We start from the raw sequence: 24,999 nt of genomic DNA on the forward strand, positions 1-24,999 counted from the left end.
CATGGCACGAATGTGAATGAGACCCTAAAACAATGCAACACACAGGGGGTTTACAGGTGAACGCATGAAGAGTTAACCAGCGCCCCATAACAAGGTTAGCGATTCATTGTATGCTTGATTATCTTGAATAATTACACATACATGTATGCAATCAATCATTAAAAAAATGTTCTACGAGGAAAGCTATGCTTTGTGTTATGGACCCCTACAGGTGGAAGAGTTGTTGACAATGGGGAAACATCACCCACTCCCATAAACATGTTAACTTCAGATGAAAAATCCATGTATCATTGCAAAGTAAAATCACAGATATAATACTTGACATGGCATTGTCATTTTTCTGTGCTCATAATAACCAAAAAAAAAGGAAAAAAAAGGATATTATGACAAGGTCAGCCACAGTATTCAAATGTAAAATAATGTCGATAAATTTGAATAATTCATCATTTAAATCCTTTTTTATCATTTCTCATTCTTCAAATTGGCAGTTAATCCATATTTGCTTCACTGCTACAATCAACAACAATGTACATTTATTTTTTTTTATTTTAGAATTTGGTGTCCTGCACCTGTGTTTCTATATCTCACATATTCCTATCTAGCGTTGCCAACTTAAAGCAAGGCATGTATATTAGGAGTATTACAAAGATCACAATTAAATTTGACATACTGTAGGAGTTGCCAATTTAATAAAAATGATAATGATTCATTAAAGTGATCTTTTATGGTGTGCATCTCTGCTTATCAAATGTATGAAAAACATGTACACAAGTCACTCTTAGCACTGCCGATTTCTAAAGTGTGCATACAAATGAGGAGTATTATCAATAACACAATTCAATTTCAGAAAGGAGTTGCCAATTTGATAAAATGATCATGATTAATTTTCATGATCCATTACAATACCTCTGTTGTCTATACATTTACATCATTAAAATAACCACTATTATTGTTGAAAATTTGAACAAGACTACATGAAGAGTAGTACAGTGATATTATAATTTGAGATAAGAGTTGCCTAATTGAAGTTGTAAGAACATTACCATCACCTACTATTGCGCCCTAATACAGAGAGAAGATGAGTTGACAAGAATAACACTGAGAACATTACCTACTATTATGGTTGAATGAGAGATCATTGACCAATCAATAGGTCGCCATTCCTTGACCAACATGGCGCCTCTCCCTTTCTCAGGGTCATTGGCCAATATAAGCTACACCCATGAGACAGGAGGTCAGTCAGAACTATTACTAATCATCCTTATGATCTGCCTTTTGTACATAGATTGCTGGGCCTCGATCAACTCGGCTTCTCTCTTTCTCTCACTCTCAGGGTCATTGGACAATGTAAACTTGATCCATGGACAGAAGGCTAATCAAAAGTATTATTAATCATCTTAATGATCAGCCTATTGAAAATAGATTGCTGTGCTTTGATCATTTCAGTACCTTTCACTCTCTCAGGGTCATCAACCAAGGCAAGTTTGCCCCATGAAACAGAAGATAAATCACAAGTATCATCACAATGAAGCGTCCTCTGTACCAAGGTTGCCAGGCCTTGAATGACACAGCTTCTCTCTCAGGGTGATTGGCCATTGCGACCTTCACCCATGAAACAGAAAACCACAAACATAACCAATCATCATCAGGATCCAGAAGCCTCCTGTGTCGACGTCGCCAGGCCTGACCAACTTACTCCTCCCACTCTCTCTTAAGGTCAATGACAATGCAAGCTTGACCCAAGACACAGAAGACCAATAACAAGTATTACCAATCGTCATCTTGATCCAGGAGCCTCCTGCGTCGAGGTCGCCAGGCCTGGACAGACTCGGCTTCCCTCTGTCTCTGGGGATCGTTGGCAGATTCAAGCTTGATCTTTGGCACATCATGACCCATGACCCTGACTGGTTGAGTGGCTGTGTTGCGGACATTGTAAGGACATCGTTTGAGGTGCTCGGCAATGGGAGGGTTGTCTTGGAAGCCCCAGGACTTAACCGGAGTGAAGGCCGTGCTAAAGTGCCACACCTGGGCAAAATGGACAAGACAAAGTACAGTGAAACCTACATAAAGTGCACTCAAGGGAGAAAAGAAAAGCAATCTTACAAGATGGTCTTGATGGTCAGGGGAGCATTTCATGAAAGGACTTGTCAGACGTTTTATCAAACAAGTCCTGTTTTATCCGACAGTTACTATAGTAACAGTGCTTCTCAACCAATCAGAATCTAGGAAAGTTGTCAGATCTGACAACTTGTCGGACGAAAATATTGATGAAACGCCCCCCAGGTTTCTTTGACACATGCTTCAAAGGAAAATAATAAAGACCATATCAGGTTAAGCAAGGAATCTTGGGAAAAGTCAATGAACCTTTGCTTCCATCGTAATGCACTACACCTCAATCTTAAAGCTGATGTGTTCATAATGAGTTAAATATCAATGATTTCTTGGATTATCTATATTTTTACCAATAAGAATGACACATTTTTGTTTGCCTTGCCAGAATACAAGTCTCACCTGAACATTCATTTCTGAAAATGGGAAGCTATTGTCAAGAGCGACAGATCAGCTTACCTTCATGGTTGTGTCCCAGTGTCCTTTATGCTTCTCCCATTGCAGGACCACCATCCCACGTTCCTCAAGAAGACTACAGCAGACCTGTCTCAAGAGCTTCGAAGCCATTGCAAGGTGGTTGATCGTAAAACAGTCCAAGAACCGTAACAAGTATCGCAGCAGTTCAAACGGCAGTTGGCTGAGATAGTCAGTTCCAATGTCCTTTGACACTGCTTCTGTATAATCAACCTTACCGCCAGACGTCATATCGACCTCTAATGCTTCCTTTGGGGAATCCTCAGTACTGCTCTTCTCCCGTTGCCTACCCTTGAACTCTTTGGAAGCTTCTCTATCTGTATCCCCGCTTTGGTCCATACTTGATATTTCAGAGACGTACTCTTCACTCGATCCTCGGTCAATGCAGAACTCACTGTCCATTGAAACGTCCTTTGGTTTGTCATTGATCCCATCTTGGAAGGCATTGCACTTTGATTCTGTACTGTTTTTGTGAAGACTATCATTATTGCTATCAGTTACATGAACATCACAGTTTGTCCTTTCATCATCACCATGTTCAGAACCCATATCTTTACATCCTGATGATTTTGAAGTTACCTCTGCATCAAGCTTAGGATATTTGTAGTGTTCTCCTTGATCCTCACCCTCCTGGGCATCTCCGTCACCAGTCCGGCCATCAGGATTTCCAGATAGGCTGGTATCGGCGCAACTTCCTGAGACCTCTGTTTTCTCACGCTGGGATTCTTCAAGGCACAGACCAAAGCTCTCTAGATTCTCGCTGTGGATGATGTGAGCTCCTTGAGTTCCTGGGTAGAGCCGCCGTTGTGAGTAAGTGCAGCCATAGGGGGCTAGCGGACACCGTTGCTCCATCCAACCGTTCAGCCCGCCGTGGATATCACTGTGGACATTCTGGAAGTGGTAAGGATACTCATCCCGACGGAATTCCTAGAAAAACCAAAGAAAATTTAGTGTTTCATTATCTTTAAGATAGATAGGAGGCAAAGGGGGAGTACATAGATCATTCTCCATGAAACATTAATATATCTGGACTTCAGTGGGTTCCTTCTTATCTCTGTTTCTTCCAGTAATTCACCAGTCTTGATCATCAACACTACAAATTACTGTATGGTTAACATGGAGTAGTTAAGTTCTCTCTATTTTTTATCAAACAACATACCTGTGCACACAAGAAAGTGTACATGGAATCTGGTTTGGCCTGGTAACGAGTAATAGACTCCAATGAGAGATCAAGACTCAATGACTGTTTACTATCTAGCGACCCGTTTGACGACGAAGACAACCTGTGAATCTTGTTTGTTGATGATGACAGAGCTGGCGGCTGGATGATGATTGGCTTTGAATGGCCTCTAGTTGGTGCTGCGGAGACGTCACCGGTGGTGGACTGGGTGACGAAGACAGCTGGCGTCTGGACCTCCGATTCTTCGCTGGAGAATGTGGAGTTCAGCGATCTGTCCGCCTAAAAAATAAAATTCAACAATCAAATTGCAATGAGGCGTGGGGCATACAGTAGCATCACAATGGCCCGAATTCACAAAGGTGGTTTTGAAAACCTACCATTAACCCTAAAAAGACTGGGGGGGCTGATTCAGCCCCCCCCTCAACATTTTTCGCAATAAATCCGCTGTGCGAAATTTTTTGACCGCGTCGCTCGCTGACTTTTTACTTTCAAGTCTCGCGCAACTTTTGAGACCAAAATTGTGACCCCCGGGTACGCGGTTCCAAAATAACGCAACATTTCGTAAGTGCATGCAGACCCAAAATTACTCAAAAACGTGAATTTGTGTACAAATCCAATGCAAATAGTGTTCTTAGCCAAAATTCATAAATGTTTCATTATTTTTCCTTTTACTGCTTAAAATCAATTAATTTTATCTTGTTTATGGTCAAAATAAAGTCCCCGACAATTTCCATTGAAAAAACAATAAAAAACAAAAAGTCGAAAAACAAAGAAATACATAAGAAATTTAGAAAACAATAGAATACATAAGAAAATAAATTTTATTTTGAAATTTTTTAAAAATCAATTTGATCAGATGCCTATCTAGAGTATGTGAAACAAAAATTAGCATTTCAGGGGCATTATTTTATTAATTAGAGCAAACTTATGATTTTACGCATAAATTAGCATAATTAATGAGACATGAGATTTTTTGCCGAATTTGATGTTATAGTTTTGTAGATAATGCCATGGGTAACGCGTGTGCCAATTTTCGTCGCGATCGCGCGATCAACGGCCGAGATCATAAGGGGGGGCTGAATCAGCCCCCCCCAGGTTTTATAGGCGTCGAAATAGCCCAGTCTATTTAGGGTTAAGTCCATGGTGTATGCAGATTTCCTGTATAAATAACGCTTACTTTAGGGCATATCGGGCGCGTGTATAAAACATGCCCGATGCTAATGCGCGCATTTGTCACAGTGCGGCAAATTTATGTCTGTTACCATGGTTAGTACGCTATTTTATTAATGAGTCCACTGTTTTTATTCATGACTTCACTCTTCAAACAGAGGACTCATGAATAAAATAGCGTATATAACCACGGCAACAGGCATCAATTTGGCGCACTATGACAAAAGCGCGCATCAGCATAGGACATTTTTATACACGTGCCCGACGCTAAATTAGGCATAATTCATACAGGAAATCTGCATAAACCATGGCCCCCCCCAGCCATATGAACTCCCAAAATACCCAGGCCTAGATAGGGTTAAAGCAGAACTTGCCCTTAATATCTCCGACCTGAGTTTAAAAGCAACTCTTTAAGCAACGTGCCCCAGAAAATATCCATCAAGATTACATTCACTTGGTCTACTAGGAGTTGGTATTATAGTTCTTGTTTATTCTAATCGTAGTTGGTCTAACATTAATAATAGGATTTTATGGGGCATGTATCCACCTTGTTAGGTGATCAAGGCGTTCCTACATGTATATAGTATTCAAACTATGAAATTGACCATTTCCTAAGGGAAAAAAAGCATAATGTATTTTTTTTGGCGAGCACCAGCTGACCAATCATTTATTTTAGAATACTCTTGTACATTCATAGTAGGAAAATAATTCTTTATAATGTGACACACACCTATACATATCACTTAATGATGTGAAATGAGAATATCAACAAGACACTGAGCTAGTCATATTTACCTCAGGTGGTCCCTCATGAAATACCCCATCCTCCCTCCCTTCACGATGGTCCAGTCCATTGGGGCACCCATCCCCCTCTTGGATGAATCCATTCTGGTGCTCAGGTAGGGGTGTCATAGCGTAATCGCCCACCGAGGGATCATCTTCTTCATCCAAATCATAATTGTACGGATCATGGATGGCCGCTTTGGAAGCAATGACACGGTCAAGTCGTTCCCTGCGCCGGGCGCAGTGGGAGCAATGGATGAAGGGGTCTTTGGGGACAGGCAATTGCTCCTGGAAGGTTGGTTCAGCGACGGTGCCATTGCTTTCGTGATTTTTTCGGTAGAGCTCATTGCATATGCTGCGTTGCAGACCGGGCGGAGTACGAGCTCTCTGGCGATCGGCTGCTTCCTTCTCATCCTGCATAACCTGAATATTTGAAAACGAATTTAAAAAAATACATAAAGATGCGAAACATCTCTGGAAGTCTTGTGTACGTTATGCAATACAGTGCGTCCCAGAAAAAACAAAACCGAAATTTAGCGATGATTTATCATAACTTAATCATAAATAAAATAGACAAATGACCTACCAATGTAAAGCTTAGAATCTCCTCTTTCATCTAGTATTACTTAGATTATTCCTCATTCATGCATGAGTGAGCAACAATTCGAAGAAAGGATGCCAAAAACTCATTTGGCGGGGGTATCTTAATTTCAAAAAGAAAATCACATGACTAAAAAGTTCAATATCTGCTCTTTTCTTTGACACCTTAATCACAGAAAATAGTCAAGAAGTAAAAAATTTATGATCCCTTGAAACAATGCTTGATTTCCATAATTTCATTAAATAAACGTGCTTTCACCGGTTTCCCACAGAAGCAATCGCATGGTAACAAAAGACTTGATGCACGACTGATCGTCAACAAAACGGAGTGTCGAGTGAGTTTGAACGCTAGCCTGTAAAACCTCTTCATTTTATGAAATCATTGAAATTCAAGCCTTATTTCAAATAACCAGAACTTTGTTATTTCTTGACCAATTTCTGTAATTGAGGTATTAAATTGAAGAGCAGATATTGAACTTATCAAAAATGGGGTTTTCTTTTGAAAACACAGATACGGCCCGCCAAGTGACTTTTTTGTATCCCCTTTTCAAATTGTTTTTGCTCACTCATGCGTGAATGAGAATTAATCTAAGTAATTTCAGATGAAAGAGGAGATTCTAAGCTTTAAAATGGTAGGTCATTTGTCTATTGTATTTGTGATTAAGTTATGACAAATCATCGATAAATCTTGGTTTCGTTTTTTTTGGGATGCACTGTATAATGCATCAGGACTGTTGACTTTAGATCTTGAAACATTTCCCTTTTATAATTTCTCTTTTGAGTACATAATATAATAATCCATGGCGTGTCCCATGAAAAAAAAAACTGATTCATTTCATACATGTAACTAGGTGCTTCAATACCAGGAGACTTTGGAATTTGCCACATTTCGTCTCCTCATTGCTCAGCAAATGAAAATTTTCCAATATAATCATTTGGCACAACTGAAAGGACTGCAGAACTGGCCTTTGGTTTTCTAAAACCATACAAAATCACCTGAATGTGATTTCTTTTATGTCCAGCTCACCCCAACAACCACGTTAAAAACTGTTCCCCTGAAATGTGCAGCGATTATATTGGATCCTGTTGTAACTCATTTTGAAATTGCTACCATAACCAGCATTTTATACTCATAGAAGTCTCATTAACCTGAAGTAAATTGACAAGCTCCCTCTGCTCCTCTTCCGAATCGGGAACATCGTTCGTGAGCTGAGCCGACAATGGCACGGCAGGATGACGACGATTGAGAGCGTTGGTAAGAATCTGACGGGTCCGTTTTGATGCCTTCATAGACTTTGTCAGCATGCGTTGATCCCGAAGGGCCAGAGCTATGTCCAGCTGATTGTAGTTATCTGGTACTACCTATGAAGGGTTATAATGGGGAAATCAGGGACTCAGTTTTATAATTATGAGGGGAGCAATAAAAAGCTCTTCTTACAAGGGGAGCTCTCTTGTCCAATTTCAAAATGGATGGAGGAACGTACACTAAGTTACAACCCACAACCAATCAAGCAATCAGATATCGATCTATGCAATATTTATCTCACTGAACTTTTCAATGTCATTTCTTGCAAATGTGTTTAATTGCTTACAATATAATTGTGTGTTATTTACAAAACCCTGACAGCGAATGAAGATTTCAAGGATGACTCGAACAGTTTGATCATGGACTGACACTGACACAATTGGTGAGGCAAGTGATAAATCGCTCTATCAAAAATGGATTAAGGAGAGCGGTAGGGAGTGATCACTCTCACTCCCCTTAAAACCGAGTCCCTGGGAAATACATCTTTACCCAACATGCCTGATTAAACATAAATGCTAGATTTAGTAACGATATCAAAATGAGTTCGTACAGAATCCAATGAAATGACCACCAAAGTGTCTGTTTGTATAAATAAAACGTATGTGCCAAAGGATTCTGGAAGAAATTGTGTAATTGCTGAGAATTATTGCTTAGAGCGTCGGGCCTGACGCTCTTCCCGAATCCTGTGCTTATTTGCTAATTTCTCAGCAATTACACAGTTTCTTCCAAATTCTTTGGCACACACTTTCTATTCAAATACAGACACTTTGGTGGTCATTTCATTGATTTTGTACGAACACATTTTGATATTGTTACAACTGGCATTTACATGTACCTTTAAAGGAGAATGAAACCTTTGGAACATGATAGCTTGTGTGAAAACAGAAAAATCAAAGAAACAGATCAACGAAAGTTTGAGAAAAATCGGACAAATAATGAGAAAGTTATGAGCATTTGAATATTGCGATCACTAATGCTATGGAGATAGCAAATTGGCAATGCGACAAAGATGTGTGATGTCACTTGTGAACAACTCTCCCATTACTTTGGTATATATTTCACTAGAATTGCCTCTTTTATCACATCTATCCATACATAATGTGTTCTGTTTACATGAGGGCATGTAATACATATTTTTTAACCCTAAAAAGACTGGGGGGGGGCTGATTCAGCCCCCCTCGACATTTTTCGCGATAAATCCGCTGCGCGAAATTTTTTGACCGCGTTGCTCCCTGACTTTTTACTTTCAAGTCTCGCGCAACTTTTGAGACCAAAATAGTGACCCCCAGGTACGCGGTTCCAAAATTACGCAACATTTTGTAAGTGCATGCAGACCCAAAATTACTCAAAAACGTGAATTTGTGTACAAATCCAATGCAAATAGTGTTCTTAGCCAAAATTCATAAATGTTTCATTATTTTTCCTTTTACTGCTTAAAATCGGTTAATTTTATCTTGTTTATGGTCAAAATAAAGTCCCCGACAATTTCCATTGAAAAAACAATACAAAACAAAAAGTTGAAAAACAAAGAAATACATAAGAAATTTAGAAAACAATAGAATACATAAGAAAATAAATTTGATTTTGAAATTTTTTAAAAATCAATTTGATCAGATGCCTATCTAGAGTATGTGAAACAAAAATTAGCATTTCAGGGGCATTATTTTATTAATTAGAGCAAACTTATGATTTTACGCATAAATTAGCATAATTAATGAGACATGAGATTTTCGCCGAATTTGATGTTATTGTTTTGTAGATAATGCCATGGGTAACGCGTGTGCCAATTTTCGTCGCGATCGTGCGATCAACGGCCGAGATCATAAGGGGGGGCTGAATCAGCCCCCCCCCGTCCTTTTACAGGCGTCGAAATAGCCCAGTCTATTTAGGGTTAAGAATACATCGTGGATAAAAAGTTTGTATCATCATGAAAAAAAGCAAAAAGTGACATTTTGAGGGTATTTTATAGTCCACCAAAGGGAAAGTTGTTCATCAGTGACATCACACATCCTTGTCGCATTGCCAAAGTGAGGATCCCCATAGCATTAGTGATTGCAATATTCAAATGCTCATAACTTTCTTACTATTTGTCCGATTTTTCTCAAACTTTCTTTATTCTTATTCTTTGATATTTCTGTTTCTACACAAGCCTATTTGTTTCAAAGGTTTCATTCCCCTAATTGTGACTTCAGAATATGGGCCAGATTCTAAACCATTGCTCCTGGAATACAATAAAATTGAGCAAGCGGCATGGACGTACCTGTAGCGGTTGTTGAGGCTGTCTTTCGCTTGCGTAAACAGGCCACCTATTCCATTCCATAGTACAATTAACCACACTAGCTGGACACACCTCCAGATGGCGACATATATGACGTCTTTGTATCTCCACTGGGCAGCCATAAATAGCATTCACACATTCAGTCTAAGAGTGGGGAAAAACCGATAAGAACATGCATCATTGTATGAGTTACACTTCGTGATTCCGAAACACGTAAATTGCCTATACCTCGATGTTCGTTAATCCGAAAACGTAAAAGGGTTTGTTAATCCGAACATTTGTGGCGTTATTCTGAACGTTCGATAATCCGAAAACGGAATAAGGTTCGATGTTCAAAAGGTTCGTTAGTCTGAAAACGAAATAAGATTCGTTGTTCGGAAGATTCGTTAATCTGAAATAAAGTTTGTTATTCCGAAGGTTCGTTAGTCCGAAAACGAAATAAGGTCATTAATCATTACGTTTTCGGACTAACGAACCTCATTTCGTTTTCGGATTAACAAACCTTCGGAATTATGAACCTCACTTTATTTTCGGACAAACGAACCTTCGGAATTACAAACCTCATTTCGTTTTTGGACTTACGAACTTCAGAATTACGAACCTTCGGAAATACGAATGTATGCGATTGTATGTATGCCTAGAAATTTAACTTTTGTTTGAATGCTCCTCAGGAAGTGGAGATAATAAAACTTATAGGTCTTTTCATAAATTGTGGCTGAAAACTGTGACATTTTAATAATAAATTCAACACTAATTAGTACCAGTATACACAGTTGCGGACTGTGACCCGGAGGAGACAAGGCATTGGAGGGGCACAGCATTGTTCACAAAGAATACAGTGCCCCTCCAATCATTTGTCTCCTTTGGGTCATGGTCCGCTACTGAGTTTACATTTATTATTGCAGGCTTTACATTTGTATTAGGACTATACATTTGTCAGGAAACTTTGTGAATGGAAGTGTGGCTGGTACCGTAAAACTCACCTTCGTGTACGGGCAGAGTAGACGATGTTCTTCCTCCTTGCATCGATGGAACCTTGCGCCACAATCGACCTCACAGTTGATGAGAGAACAAGCATTGCCGGGCTGCGGGGAGACCTGGCAGTCACGGTTGTAGCAGCTATCGCAGTGACTGTGAGGAAGGTCCGGTTCTACCTCCACCACCATGCCTAGAGTGAATATGCACAAGACACAACATCAGGGTGCTACACTTGCACTTGCAGAGATGCCAAGTTCAAAAAAATGTAATGCGTGAGACTCGACGTCTCTGTGCGCGCGCGGCCAGTACTTACACTCGTACGTTGCGAAAAGGTGCGCGCGCATGAGATATGGGCTTCAAAACCATGCGATGCACGCATGCTATTCATCGTATCACGTAGCGCTGTGCGCTGACTGCACTTTTGATTCGTCTGGCGTGTCGGGCTGGACGCGAAGGCGGTCGGCCAGTCGTATAATCTGGCGAATAATGCTACTTTTTCTCTTTTATTTCTGTCGGGTCCCGATGCGTGAGAAAAATGGGTGCCATGCGTGAGATCGTGAGACGGACCCTGAATGCGTGAGTCTCACGCACAATGCGTGAGACTTGGTAGCTCTGCACTTGCCCAATTGCCCGGGGCAAGTAAAAGTTAGAGTTGGGCACGTGTTTTGAAGCAAAGACCGAAAGTACTTGCCCGAATTGGGAAAGCAACATTCACACGGTAAAAAGCAAAATTCTCCCAGTAGAATGACCAAAATTAGAGTCAATATGATATTGAGTTTTTTACCCCAATTTTGGTCATGGTAGATAAGATAAAATCACTTTGAAAAAAGAAATGATCAGTTCATGTCAAAAGAAGGTGGTTTCAGACCGCCTCGAAGTTCGCCAGTTCCAGGTATTCTCTGATCGGGAAATTTACCCCGATCAGAAAATACCAGGTATTTTGGTAATGTGAAAGCAAACTACGCGTAATTTCCCCGAAAGAAAATACCCGCTAAATAGTAGGTACTTGGCGAAATTACGAGAACTTTCGTGGGGATTTTTCCAAGGTCGCAGGTATTTAGGCGATGTGAAAGCAAATTACAGTAACTTTTATCCCAGCGTGTCGTTGGCTCGGCGGCGTGGGTGGCTGCTGGGCAAGTGATTTTGAATCTCCCGCCTTGCCTGCTTATCAGACCACACTGCGCATGCTCGTAACTTCGGGAACTTATCCCGAAGGATGTGTTTCGGGGCGGTGTGAATGCAGGAATAATTAACGGGTATTTTTTAGCCTTAAAAAGTTCTCGTAATTTAACGGGGATTCTTGTGATCGAGGCGGTTTGAAACCGCCTAGAGAGAAAAAGGTCAATGGATGATAAAACTGCAAAACTTTCTTTTGAAGCTCTCGGTAAAACTTGTTTTCTAAGATTATACTGGCAAGTGAAATAGATTTGGGGGCAAGAATATTCCAACTATTTCAAAATTTACTTGCCCAACTGGGTAAGCGCTTCTAGAAAGTTATGTAGCACCCTGAACATTATCGCAAGGATAACTCAATTGTAGCGTTACTAGGACAGTACTCGAACTGAATGATGATTCTAAGAACTGTTTGAAGACATTGAAATCTGTGAGATACATGTACATGTATTTGCTATTTTTGAGCAAGCACCATGAGCACCCAGCTGAGGCATTTACCGGCGCTATACAAGAACCCATCATCCTCATCATCAAGGCATTTTATTTTGTCTTCGCATCCAAATCACAAAGAAATTTGCTTTCGACTGGTATTGGACATTAAAGCAAAAAAAAATATAAATAAACAGATAAATAGAGATTAAGTAGACACAGATATAACATTGACAAATATTTTTTTTGTCGTGCTAAATTCTTCTGAGATTCCCCTTTTCTATACTATACAAAAAAGAACCATTTTATTGAATATTGATTATTACCATTTTATATGAATTTACCATTCTTATTGTTAGTGTTAATCATACAAGATAAAATGGCACATGTACATGTACATGTATGATCTACACATGGTCATTTTCAAACGTGAGTGACACGACAATCAGAGAGGTTTAAGGGCTCATATCTTTAAACTTAAAGGTTACGAATCAATCATGACTACTATATTATATACAATGTAGGACTGGCATGGGCCACTCGCAGTTTGATTTGAATTCAACAATTCGTTTAGTAGATATGATTAAAAAACGGTGCGTGACTGACACGACAAATTTTGGACATGGGTTTCTGACCACTAACACATATGGTTTGATTCGTGCCCAAGTAGTTGTCATGGAGTACTGTGAGTACCAGTAAATGGACATAAATAGTGTACCTATCTAACACATATAGTCAAAATCAATCAAACCTCTATGGAAAATGGTACCCTCCTATATACCGTGAGTGACACGACATCCAAAACGTGAGTGACACGACAAGTGCAAAAATACAACATTTATCTCAACATTGAAAGTATTTTTTGCATGATGTTGAAGAGTAAAATACCATTAACCAAAAAACAAGCTTGATTACATAATAACTGCTTTCTTTAAAGTTCAGAATATGTCATCCAGATGTTTTATTCTTGGGTTATGGTCATATTTGCCCATCAACTCACATTCCCTATACCATACCACATTGTCACACTAGGGCTTCTACCACTCACCTCTTTAGAGGAGAGGGGGCACTTGAAGGAGATGTTATGAGGTCTTGGCATTGACATCAACTCAAACATTCTTTTTGTGGCCTGATATCATTCAAAACTTTAACTCTTTCTCCCTGTCTGTATATGAAAGTTTACGGGTTTATATAATTCAGCATTCACAACGGATGGAATAATTTTTCCTTGTAAGAAAGGTATTCTCAATAGTCACTCACATCATCTGGCATGGTCTGTTAGCCAATGATGTCATGTATGACTCCTCTTTCTTGAAATATCGGATTACAATATTATCCTCCTTTAATATTTTAGGCATTGTCCAAATAGGACATGGCAGTTTCAATGTCTTTTTTGGTACCAAACCACAATCACGTTGCTGCACACTTCAGATGGACTATCAGCAAATCCTTGAGAAACTTGGGAATTCTACTCAACAAGCATAGGTTTTCTCCTGAACAGTGCTTGTATGTGGACCCTCCCAAGGCAGTACATGTAGGCACTGTACCAAAATTCAGAGCTATGCTTTTAGCTGGAATCTTGTAAGTGCCTTTTCATTGCTGATTATTTGATCATATACCATACCACGGGAATCCAGGGAAAGCCACAAGGTGAAAGACGCAGTCAGTACCTGATTCTTGCAGTCTGCTACTATTACAACTACAAGTCATTAGCCTTTCCTTTTCTAAGCCCTTGGATGTCACACTAAAATCCAATTCAGCATCCCAACCAGGCTCCCTTTATACCTCAATAGCTTTTTCCCCTCGAGGTCCAGCTCTGATCTTATCAGGGTACCCCCCCCAAAAAAAAAAAATTGAACTACTGGTACATGGCAACCCATCAAAGTTGCTCAAATCAAAATGCGGTCTCAGTTGGGACTTGCTGGGACCTACATGAACATGCATCATTTTGTTGTAATGAATATTTGTAAATGCAAATCTGCTCTGAACACACATCGGCCTGCTTACGGTACATGTAGTTTGCTGTTCAGAGCCTACATGTAGTTAATCACTAGCGGTATGATTGGTGGCCGAACAAATAATGATTTTTAACTTGGCATGTAGCTGCTTCAAGCAATATCCAAAATGTTCTATCAAATCTCAGTACATTCTCACCTGAAATGTTTATGTTATCTTGCAAATTTGTTTATTTCATGTCCTGGAATACAAGCTTTATGGCAAATGAAAAGGTTGATTTAATCAATCAGAAGGAAAAGAAAAAATATTTCTTTTCCAAATTTGAAAAAATGTTTGGTGTTCATGGTGATCTCTTATATCTCATGTACACTACTTTACCACTAAAATTTCTGCAAATTTTAAAAAAGGATCCCTGACTTTTCTAGCTATGAGTATAACAAAGAAATAACATTGCTCAAAAGAAAGGTGAACTTTCTGCTCATTTCTGTAAATGGAGACAGAGAATGTTCAAGTAATACCTAGGTATGACTTGAACCATCACCATCACCAACCCTTTATGCATTGTATGTCCATTGCTAAAGTATAGTGGTTTTTCTCTTGATACATTCATAATTTTGTGTTGGGGTCATTCCATGTCAATTCACCCAACGAGTTAAATCGCACCGTCTCAGAATTCGTTCATTTTTGGTATATAGGGAGTTTGACATGGCCCATGTCCACATATTTTTTTTTAGCGCAATCGGATGCACGGTTTTCCCGTTATGACACGCCCAATTTCGTTGATTTGGCCGAAAATGGGCGTGGCCGCCAAGTTTTAAGCGACCATAGCTCGGTAACTGATGGACCAAAATCAGTAAAAAAGGTATCAGTGGATAGAAAATTGAATGAACTATCTGAAAAATGTGTTATTTTTTATGTAGGGGTAATATAATGAGTGATGACCTTTTGACCTTTGCATTGACCTTGAATTTGACCCCCGGGGTCACACTATTTTTAGTCAATATTTTTATATCTGAATTCCTAACATTATTTTTACACAATATCAAAAAATTGGAAGTGTATTATTTTTTCTCTGTCTTAAAACCACTCTCAAAATATGCTTTCTTACTGCAAAAATTCTCATTACAGTCCCACACATATCTATTTGTGCTGGGTCAGTGAACGTGCATTCAATACTTGTGATGCAATAAGGGATGGATGCACTCTTTTACTGAAGCTGTACAATTCATGTCTTTCCACTGTTCTTAAACATATAGTTTATGTCCAGCCAAACTCAGTAAACAGTAATAACATGTTTTATCATGGAGGAATAGTTCCCTGCCCATAATTACCATATGAGGCAGATACATGTATGACCCACTGTAATTTCTTTGTAATGTAAACAAATTTTCACTGTGTGGGTTTCATGTACTGGATTGTTCCCAAAGTGTACAATGTATACAAATTGATCCATTGAGCTGAGCCCCCCCCCCCCCCCACCAAAAAGGCATTTCATAAATTGTAATGTATGTAGAATTACATGTAACCAGATTCACTGATAAGATAATAAGACACTTGTTCCTGCTGAACCAGCTCTTTCCTCAACTTACAGCAGTTTATTTGTTTTTTGCTTTTTTTTGCTTGGACACTTGCCTAGATATCTTATGCTATAGATGTACCATTTCATGAGTGACTATTCAGATAGCACATGTTTTGTACGTAATTTGTCCAACTTATCGAGGGAACACATTGGTTAGTGATCAGAAGTTAGACGGGGGGGGGGACTTCCATTGACAAGTAGATAACATGCGCAACCAAAAAACGTAAAAAATATACATCTCTTTTTCAAGATATTGCATGTTACTTAGTTATACTTACATGAGTAATAAGGGTGTCAAAAACACTTAAATAACAAAAACAGGGTACATGTATTTATTTCGCTAGGAAAGCTACGTGTTTACAGTCCAATTTGCGAGGGTATAAAACATTATAATAGTTAAAATGATTAACCCTGGATTAGTACGGTAGATGAGATCTCCAAAGAGTTTGGAGACTATCCTGTCAAATTTATGCATCCTCATGGGCTAGCAAAGGAAGATATGTGTTGGGTCGGAGAAGAAAACATTGTGCTAGATTAATGCTCCGTCTTTTCATCATCATCTCAGAAATATGTCATCTCAGAAACTTATATTGCAAAAATATACCCACATTGGACACATTCTCTTGAGCTCTGATCAGTACAAGATTGGTCCTGGGGTAGGGGGGGGGGGCAGTCAAATGTAGCACTGTACAGTTACACACGCGAGGCCAAATTATTTCCAAACACCACCTAAACGAGTTTTTCTCTGTGTGCAAAATAACCCCGTAAACAAGTTTTTCACGGGCTTTATTTACTATTTACACTTTTGGCCCCTAAACAAGTCGTCGCCAGAATATGACCCCGGGGAAAAAAAACATACCCTAAACACGTTTGGCCAGTCTAATAACAAAGCTTTGGAAAAAAATACCCTAAATGCGCTTCACCCTGCAATTGACCATTGACCAGTCTTTCAAAACTACCCCTTTTTTGAAAATTGGTGTTTTTGACATCCTTAACGAGTGCATGCGTGGCTTGCATCCAAAACTGTAAAACCACACCTTTAAATGCATTTTTTTGTCACACGTGTGTACAGCAATATATTTGACTGCCCCCCGGAAGATTGGTAAAATGTATTAAGGTAGTGTAATTCATGTTTCTCATGGACCTACCTCATAATGCTGATTTGCAGGCATGCACATCATTACATACATGGAAAATTTGGGAATTTCCAGTAATTAACAAAGTTTTGAGATACTTCGTATCAACATACATTATGTGTATTCACTATACAATACAGAAATTAGTATGTGTGGGACTGTAGTAAAAATATTTGCAAAAAGTATGCCTTCTTCGAGAGAAGTTGGAACAAAAACAAAAAATAATACACCTCCAGTTTTTTAATATTATATAGAAATAATGTAAGGTATTCATATATTGAAATATTTACTCAAAATAGTGTGACCCCGGGGGTCAAATTCAAGGTCAATGCAAAGGTCAAAAGGTCATCACTCATTATATTGCCCCTACATAAAAAATAACACATTTTTCATATAGTTCATTCAATTTCCTATCCAATGATACCATTTTTACTGATTTTGGTGCATCGGTTACCGAGCCACGGTCATTTAAAACTTGGCGGCCGCGCCCATTTTCGGTCAAATCACCGAAATTGGGCGTGTCATAACGGGAAAACCGTGCATCCGATTGCGCTAAAAAAAAATATGTGGACATGGGCCATGTCAAACTCCCTATATACCAAAAATGAACGAATTCTGAGATGGTGCGATTTAATTTTAATTTATTTTTGGGTGATTTGACACGGAATGACCCGTTGATTGATTATGTTGTTATATTCATAATCACAGTACATTCACCAAAATATGAATTAGGATCCGAGTCTTCACACCAATGGAAAATTGTCAGGATTTTTTAAACCAAGGCAACCACGGAGAGGAGAGAAAATAGATGAACTCATTGTCAAATTCAATATTTCCATGAAAAGGAGTGAAATTAGGAAGATGGAGGAAATTATTAGCCTAAAATAGGCCTAAATGATGTCAGGAACAACATTCTGACTGTATCCCTGGTAAAACGCTTCAAAAATTACTGGATGTCCTTTTTTATACACAATATAATACTGTGAGTGACACGACATTTCGTGAGTGACACGACATTGTGAGTGACACGACACAACTTTAACAGTTAAATTTAGCTTTACCTTAACACATTGGACCAAGTTACTTTATATACAATAAGGTACAGATAAACTGTATTTGCTCCAGTACTGGGATAAATTAATTTTAAGAATACACAGCTCTAGAAAACTTTTTGCATTTAAAACGTGAGTGACACGACAACCAGTTTTGAAAACTTTGAAACCCAATTTTTTTCAGAAAAACACTTCACAGAATTTTTTTTTGCTATTTAGGAGTTAGATACAATTCACAGCTTGTATCTTGCCAACAAATGTGCATCTAATACAAATTTTATATTGTGATAGGCAATATGTGAATTTTAATGCAAAAAATCAACATTTTGTAATATTTAATTTCCCTTGCATAAAATTCACTGTATCTCAAGACATAATTAATAATTTTATGTAAATGAAATGGGAAAATATACTTTAAGTTGTCTAGTTTCAAAAACCATTGAAGCCTAATGATTTCTAGCAAGTTTTAATTTTCACCCCCATGTCCACTTTTGTTTGAAAATGACCACATGTATACCCTCCTCAATTCATAATGTAGGTTTCTACTCAGATGGAAGGGGTTTTCATGGTTACCCACATACTTCATTCATGCAAGACATATTTGCCAAAAGCATGCATCAATAGAAAAAAGTTTTCACAAAATAAATTTACTATGCAATGGGATGCCATGAGGAAAATGACAATTAAAGAGGATACAAAATTCAATTTTGAGTCATTGTTGCTAAATGTCAAGTCCACCCAGACAATAAGACTATGATCTGATGGCAAATTCTAGCAGATTTTACAGTAAAAGGTGACAATCACTCCAACAACTTTATTGATATATTGATATATTCAATATTGGTCCATCTACTATACACTGTATGCGTATTGTGACTCACGGGGACAGTCTCAAACCAACTGATCGAATCAGCTCACTGTTCAAACAAAGTCTTAGGAGCTCTAGATCAGTTAAGGCTGTAAGGAATACTATTACTTTGTAGAATGGGGAGGGGGTGTCGATAAATAACCAATAAAATTGCCTTCTTTCTCGTCTTTGGATGACACAAGAATACAAATTCCATCGTTGTAGAATCTTCTTTAATTTTGTTCTCTATAATTGCCAAACTATGTGTACTAACAGTTGATGTGATTTTTAATACTTGTTAACTTTTCCAAAGTCTGTATTAACTTAGGCATATGCTCACGTTGTAGACATGTAATTAAAAAAGAATCAAAGGAGAGTTAAAATATGTACATGAATGCCTTTCTGTCAACCTAAAAACTCTGAAACCAACAAAAAATCGAAAGAAATGCTTTTGATACGTTATAATTGAAGATTTTATGTAATTTCTATCGTGCCCATAATAATTACAACACATACAATGTAAGTGTATGGATGAAATTAAGATGGTATTTCCGGTCACTTTATATTTCACTTTTTTGAAGCACTAAAAAATGATTATCGCGCGCAATTTTTTCTGGGCTTCATTTTTGTAACATATCACAGGCGTAGGTGACAATTGGGACCTCGCAGCTCTGATTTTTTTAAAGTCAAATCAATGTTAGCAAATGCCTTTAAAACTGATTACAAGTCCAGAACCCAACAACTGGGTATACATACATGTATATCATCGCTGCTATTGTAAGTAAGAAGCAGTTTGCACAGAATAATGACAGAAAAGAAAAAAAAAGGGCTATAGTGTTAAATTAAAGGATTAAGAATTAATTCATCCCCTCAATATCCTTTCCTTATTTCTATTTTTACTTTAAATTTTTTTATTATATGATTTCTAATCTCACTTTTGTTTGTATATTTCGAAGGTTCTACATTGTAAAGCGCTTTGATATAGATTTCATGAAAAGCGCTATTACTATTATTATCATTATTCTCCCTCCTCTTCCTCTTTTTTGTTCTTTGACCTTCTGTGTTATTTCAAAATCTTCTTCCTTTTCTTAACTCATTCTATTTTTTTGGTCCTTACTAGTATGTCATAAAGTTTGAAAGATAATTATCATTATCTTTCAAACTGCATCTTGCCGCCTCCTGAGCACAACATATGTCATGGGAAAATAAAATTCACACTACATATATGTCAAGGTCATGAGGAGATAATGTGAAATATGTAGAATAAAGGGGAAAATCTGAAAATTTGTGTACAAAACTATTGGAGAGTTGTCCACAAAATCAGCCATTTTGAAGCACGTTTGCCAATTTGAGGATCCCCATAGAGAGTAAAACAAGACTTTTTAAACGTCTATAACTTGCTTATTTCAAACCGATTTTGATGAAACTTGGTTTTAATTGTTCCTCTCATATTTTTCTTTCCAACAAGATTGCTTCTCTTCTTGGGTTTTGGTTTCCTTTAAGCTGAACTCCGTTGGCTTCACTCACCAAATACAGAGACCGAAGTTCTAGCGCGATCTGTACAGGGGACTCAATGGCCATATGATATGTTTATTAATTATATAAGTTGGGATAAAACAGAGAAGTGAAGTTGTGCGACAGTTAAGCTTTTTCGGTATTGATATTTTCAATACCGGTATTACTAATAGCTTCAATACCGGTATACCGACTAATACCGAGTAAATTCCCAATTTATTGTACAAACAGTGTCCAATGTTTGTTTAGCCCTGATATGGCCTCGGATAAAGAGGGGATGCTTGTGGTCAGCTGAGGAATGCTCAGCATGGTCCGTTCTCATTGACAAAAACTTTCTCTTTCTTTACCAAAAGTTATACGATCATGCTCTCTCCCAACGAGAGCTGTGAATTACCTGTGCATGTGTGCAAAATTATCTCAGCAAGCACATGGTACGAAATCAATAAGTCAAGTTGCCAAATGCTACACGGCACAAACTCACTGCTACTTACTTTGCTAAACATGTGTACATGCCCTAACTTCCAAGCACCTAAATTCCCTGCTAAAACTGTCAAGGATATTTGCGTGATTTTCCCTTCACCGAACTGACCCCACTCATTCACATTCAGATTCGCCCCTTTTGTTTACCACTCACATCAACACGTGTTCGTCGAAGGTTCAAAGTTTGTTGACCTCAAATTTTGACGTCTCGTACATAACTTTTCTTATAAATGTCCATTGTGTTGACCCCCCCTCTTGTGAATCTCCACGTTGTCTAAAAGTAACCCCCCCCCCCAAACTTCTTATCCCTGGCTGCCTCTTTCTCACTCATTTTTTCTTGCTTTTGTTTTTCTTTATCTCCCAAGCCCCTTAATTCTTCACTCTCTCTTTCCCATCGGCCCATTCTCTCCCCGTCACCACCCCTCTCTTACCACGAACAATCAACATCCTCTTCTCCGAATCTCGATCTTCCCCTCTTTTTTTTTCAATTTCATCTTTCACACATGCCAAATTTTAGTTGATCAACATCTTATCACGCCACGAGACCATCATACAATCAATCCAATAATTAGTTTTATTTTATTCATGACCGCACATGCACAAAACGGATACAACACCCATCACAAATCACACAAATATTCTCAGCCACTTTCTTCCATTTACAATCACTTCACAGATCAAAATAAACAAAGAGGGATGGCATAACATTTTTTTCCTGTTAATTTTATCAACATTTTCTGTCATTTTTTAATTTTCATATTTAATTTATTTATTCATTAATGTATTATTTTTTTCTTTATGTATTTATTTATTTTTTTGGGGGGGGGTCAGACGGTTTTTGTAGCAGGCTTATAGTACAAAAGTAAACTTGTCATAATTGAAACAAGTCAAGAGCAGTCCAGAAAAAAAAAACATTGCATAAAGAAAAAAAAAGTGTTAATCCCTGTGGTTTGTCTGTCAATGCACAGCACCCCCCCCCCCCCAAAAAAAAAAAAAAAAAAACTCAGTGGATATTCCCATTGATACAAGTTAAGAGCAGTCCGAGAAAAAAAACTTGCATAAAGAAAAAACAAGTGTTAATCACTGTGGTTTGTCTGTCAACGCCCCAAGCCAAGGTTGATACTTTGTTGAAGCCCCGCAATACACCACGTGGTCAAAAGGCAGGCTAGGGAGTGTTTCAAAAAGAGTTTTTTCAGTGATTTTGTTTGTGTAGAGGGATGATACAAGCTATGAAACCCTCGCATGTGATTGGCGGAAAGCAAATCTGTTGTTGAAACCACTGAAAAAAACTCTTCATGAAATGCTCTCCGTCTCTGTCGACTTCGTTGTTTACTGTAGCTGTGTACACGAGTGCATGGAGCTGAGCCGACATGCACCCCAGTATCAGTAGCGGTGGGGCCGAGGCCTTATGCAGCGGCTAACGGAGCTCAGACAGTAGTTAAGGGGCGATGTATTCATTTCGAGGTTAGATTATTGGATTCTGATTTCATTAAATACGTTGAGAGAGCCAAAGAACTTATTGTTTTGGCTTAATTTTACTGTAAAAATACCCATAAACGACAATACAGAAGAAAATACCGGTATGATATTTTCAACTTTTGGTATGACGGTATTTCGGTATTGAAATTTCAACGGCGGTATCCATACCGGTATGACTTTCATACCGAACGGTATTACTAATACCGGTATATCGAAAAAGCTTACCAAGAGGGAATATTGATTTGCATTTCGGTCCCATTAATTTTCAAAAGTTTGATTAAAAAAAGACAAAATTGAAGAGCCCCGACGGGGGAATCTATTTAGTCCCCTATTGGCCCTAAAAATGGCTGCACGATACTCATTCAATTACAATGAACAAGGTTATGCTGCACGATAGCGAGCCGTCTGTGTACGAGGATAAACTTTAAAATAAAAATGAAATTAAAAAACTCCTCGAAACAGACAGCTGCCAGCTGTCTGGTGAAAGCAAGGCTACATCATCGTTCTTTCAGAAGGCGTCACTCGCTCACTCATTCACTCGGCAGCTCTACTCACTGCCCAGCTGATCCCCGACGGACGAAGACCGAGCGAGGCCGGGGCGCCACTCCGTGAACATTGAACATCATTGATGAATGAATGACAAAGCACTAAACAGACACACTCGCACAAACATGACAAAAAGACATCGGCAATAATGGAATTATACTCACTTTCCGCTTGCCTTCCGGGGTGAAATTATATTCAATATGCTTGCCAGAATCAGGGTAACTGATGCATTTCAACTTGATAATCGCAAATTCATGGATTTCGATTCACTTTTCCTTTGTTTTGACTCGATGCCGTGCCAAATACTTCGGATGTTTCTCCCTTTATTTACCTTTTACGGACTTGAGGGTCAAAGGTCAACGATATGCATGTTATCAGCGCAATCGATTGCGGTTTGCCCCTAGCAAAGGCCCCAAGGTTAAAGCCAAGCAATAGAGAGAGAGAGAGAGGGGGGGGGGGGCGCATGGTCCTCTAAATTTTTAGTTTTATGTTTTTGTCTTCTCTCAAATCAGTCGTACATTGACAATAAAGTCTCATAAAGCAAATTCTGCAATCATTTCAAACAAGCATATTATAGCACATAATTGTACGAGAATGTCACATGGAATTGTGGCAAAGAACATCAGTATAGTTAGAATTAAAAAGATAAAGAGAGAAAACCCCCAAACAAAGATAAAGGTTGGTCTTTTATCATGTGTTCGATTCCAGTGCAAGCACTTGCAACATCTAATTCTTCATTCGATATATCCACATGAGTGGCCCTTTATATGTGTGAATAAAATTAATTCGCCATGAGGCATAGCTATTTTTTTTTTAGAAGGGGCCCGGGGGGGTGTTATTGAAACCGGTTTATATGCAATTCCATGAATAAAAAAAAAACAATTAAAAAAATAGTCAGGGGTAGAGTGAATGAGGAAATTCTGCAGAGCAAAAAAAAAAACCCTCTGTATACTGCCCCAGTCCCCCTCCCCCGCATCCCATGGACTGTTTGTGACCATATTCCTTTCTTCCTTTCTTTCTTGATCTCTCCCACTTTCTTTCTTTCCTTACATACCTTCTATTGTTTTTCTTTCTTTCTTCCATTCCTTCTTTTTTTTGTTTCTTTCTTTCTCTTTCTTTCTTTCTTTCTCTTTCTTTCTTTCTTTCTTTCTCCCATCTTAATTCTCCATTAGTAGTTTTTTGATCTCTCCCACTCCCCCTCATAAATCTTAACTTTTTAGTGATTTTCTCCCCCCCCCCCCCTCTCTCTCTTTCTCTCTCCCTCTCTATCAGACACTCTCAGTCTCCATCTCTCTTCCCTCTTCCACAAGCTCCTAGAAAATTATGAAAAAGAAAACAAACTTCTATATTTTCCACATATATATTTAAAGGGAAAGGCATGGTAACAATAATAATCAAAACATGATCATGAACATATACACTTTTAAATATTGTGAGGAAAGTCTAACAAGCATCATCATTCACATTTTTAAAATGAATTCAAAAGGTACAGTATGATTTGATTGGTTTGTGCTATCAGTGACGCAACTGTTGTATGAAAAGCGGAAACATTTTGCTAATAAGAATTACATATGAAGGAACAAAAATACAACATTTATGTAGCTCTAATTAAATCTGATAAGCAATAATGGAAGTTATAAAATTTTGAAATTCAGTATGATATTCGGTGAAACCCGGCAGTTTGGAGTATGTTGTCATGAATTTGCAATAGATGGGTTGAAGTCATTTCCACCATTTCTGTTTTTTTTTTTAAACATCAAATCAGAATTATCAAAGTTTTGCATACTTGTCTCAGTTATGAACAAATAAGTTGCAGCGGAGGTCATCTTACACAGTAGATTAATTATTTTTGACCTCTTCTTTTAAGGACAAAAATTAATCAAAAATAATTTTATTAAAAAAAAAAATTAATGGGGTATGACATCATCA

The 24,999-nt window shown here is 38.3% G+C and overlaps 1 protein-coding gene across 1 annotated transcript; it reads right to left on the reverse strand.

The window, feature by feature from the left end:
• LOC121417446 (F-box only protein 40-like) lies at positions 1-23,408 on the reverse strand. Its single transcript, XM_041611161.1, has 8 exons — positions 23,235-23,408; positions 10,884-11,068; positions 9,883-10,044; positions 7,466-7,678; positions 5,729-6,139; positions 3,743-4,042; positions 2,569-3,510; positions 1-2,025 (listed from the first exon to the last, which is right to left on the reverse strand). The coding sequence occupies exons 2-8, from the start codon at positions 11,064-11,066 to the stop codon at positions 1,768-1,770; spliced, it is 2,469 nt and encodes an 822-aa protein (XP_041467095.1). The 5' UTR covers positions 11,067-11,068; positions 23,235-23,408; the 3' UTR covers positions 1-1,767.
• Between the last annotated feature and the right edge of the window lie 1,591 nt (positions 23,409-24,999).

Source organism: Lytechinus variegatus, chromosome 6 (genome assembly GCF_018143015.1).
Source record: "Lytechinus variegatus isolate NC3 chromosome 6, Lvar_3.0, whole genome shotgun sequence".
NCBI classification, from domain to species: domain Eukaryota; kingdom Metazoa; phylum Echinodermata; class Echinoidea; order Temnopleuroida; family Toxopneustidae; genus Lytechinus; species Lytechinus variegatus.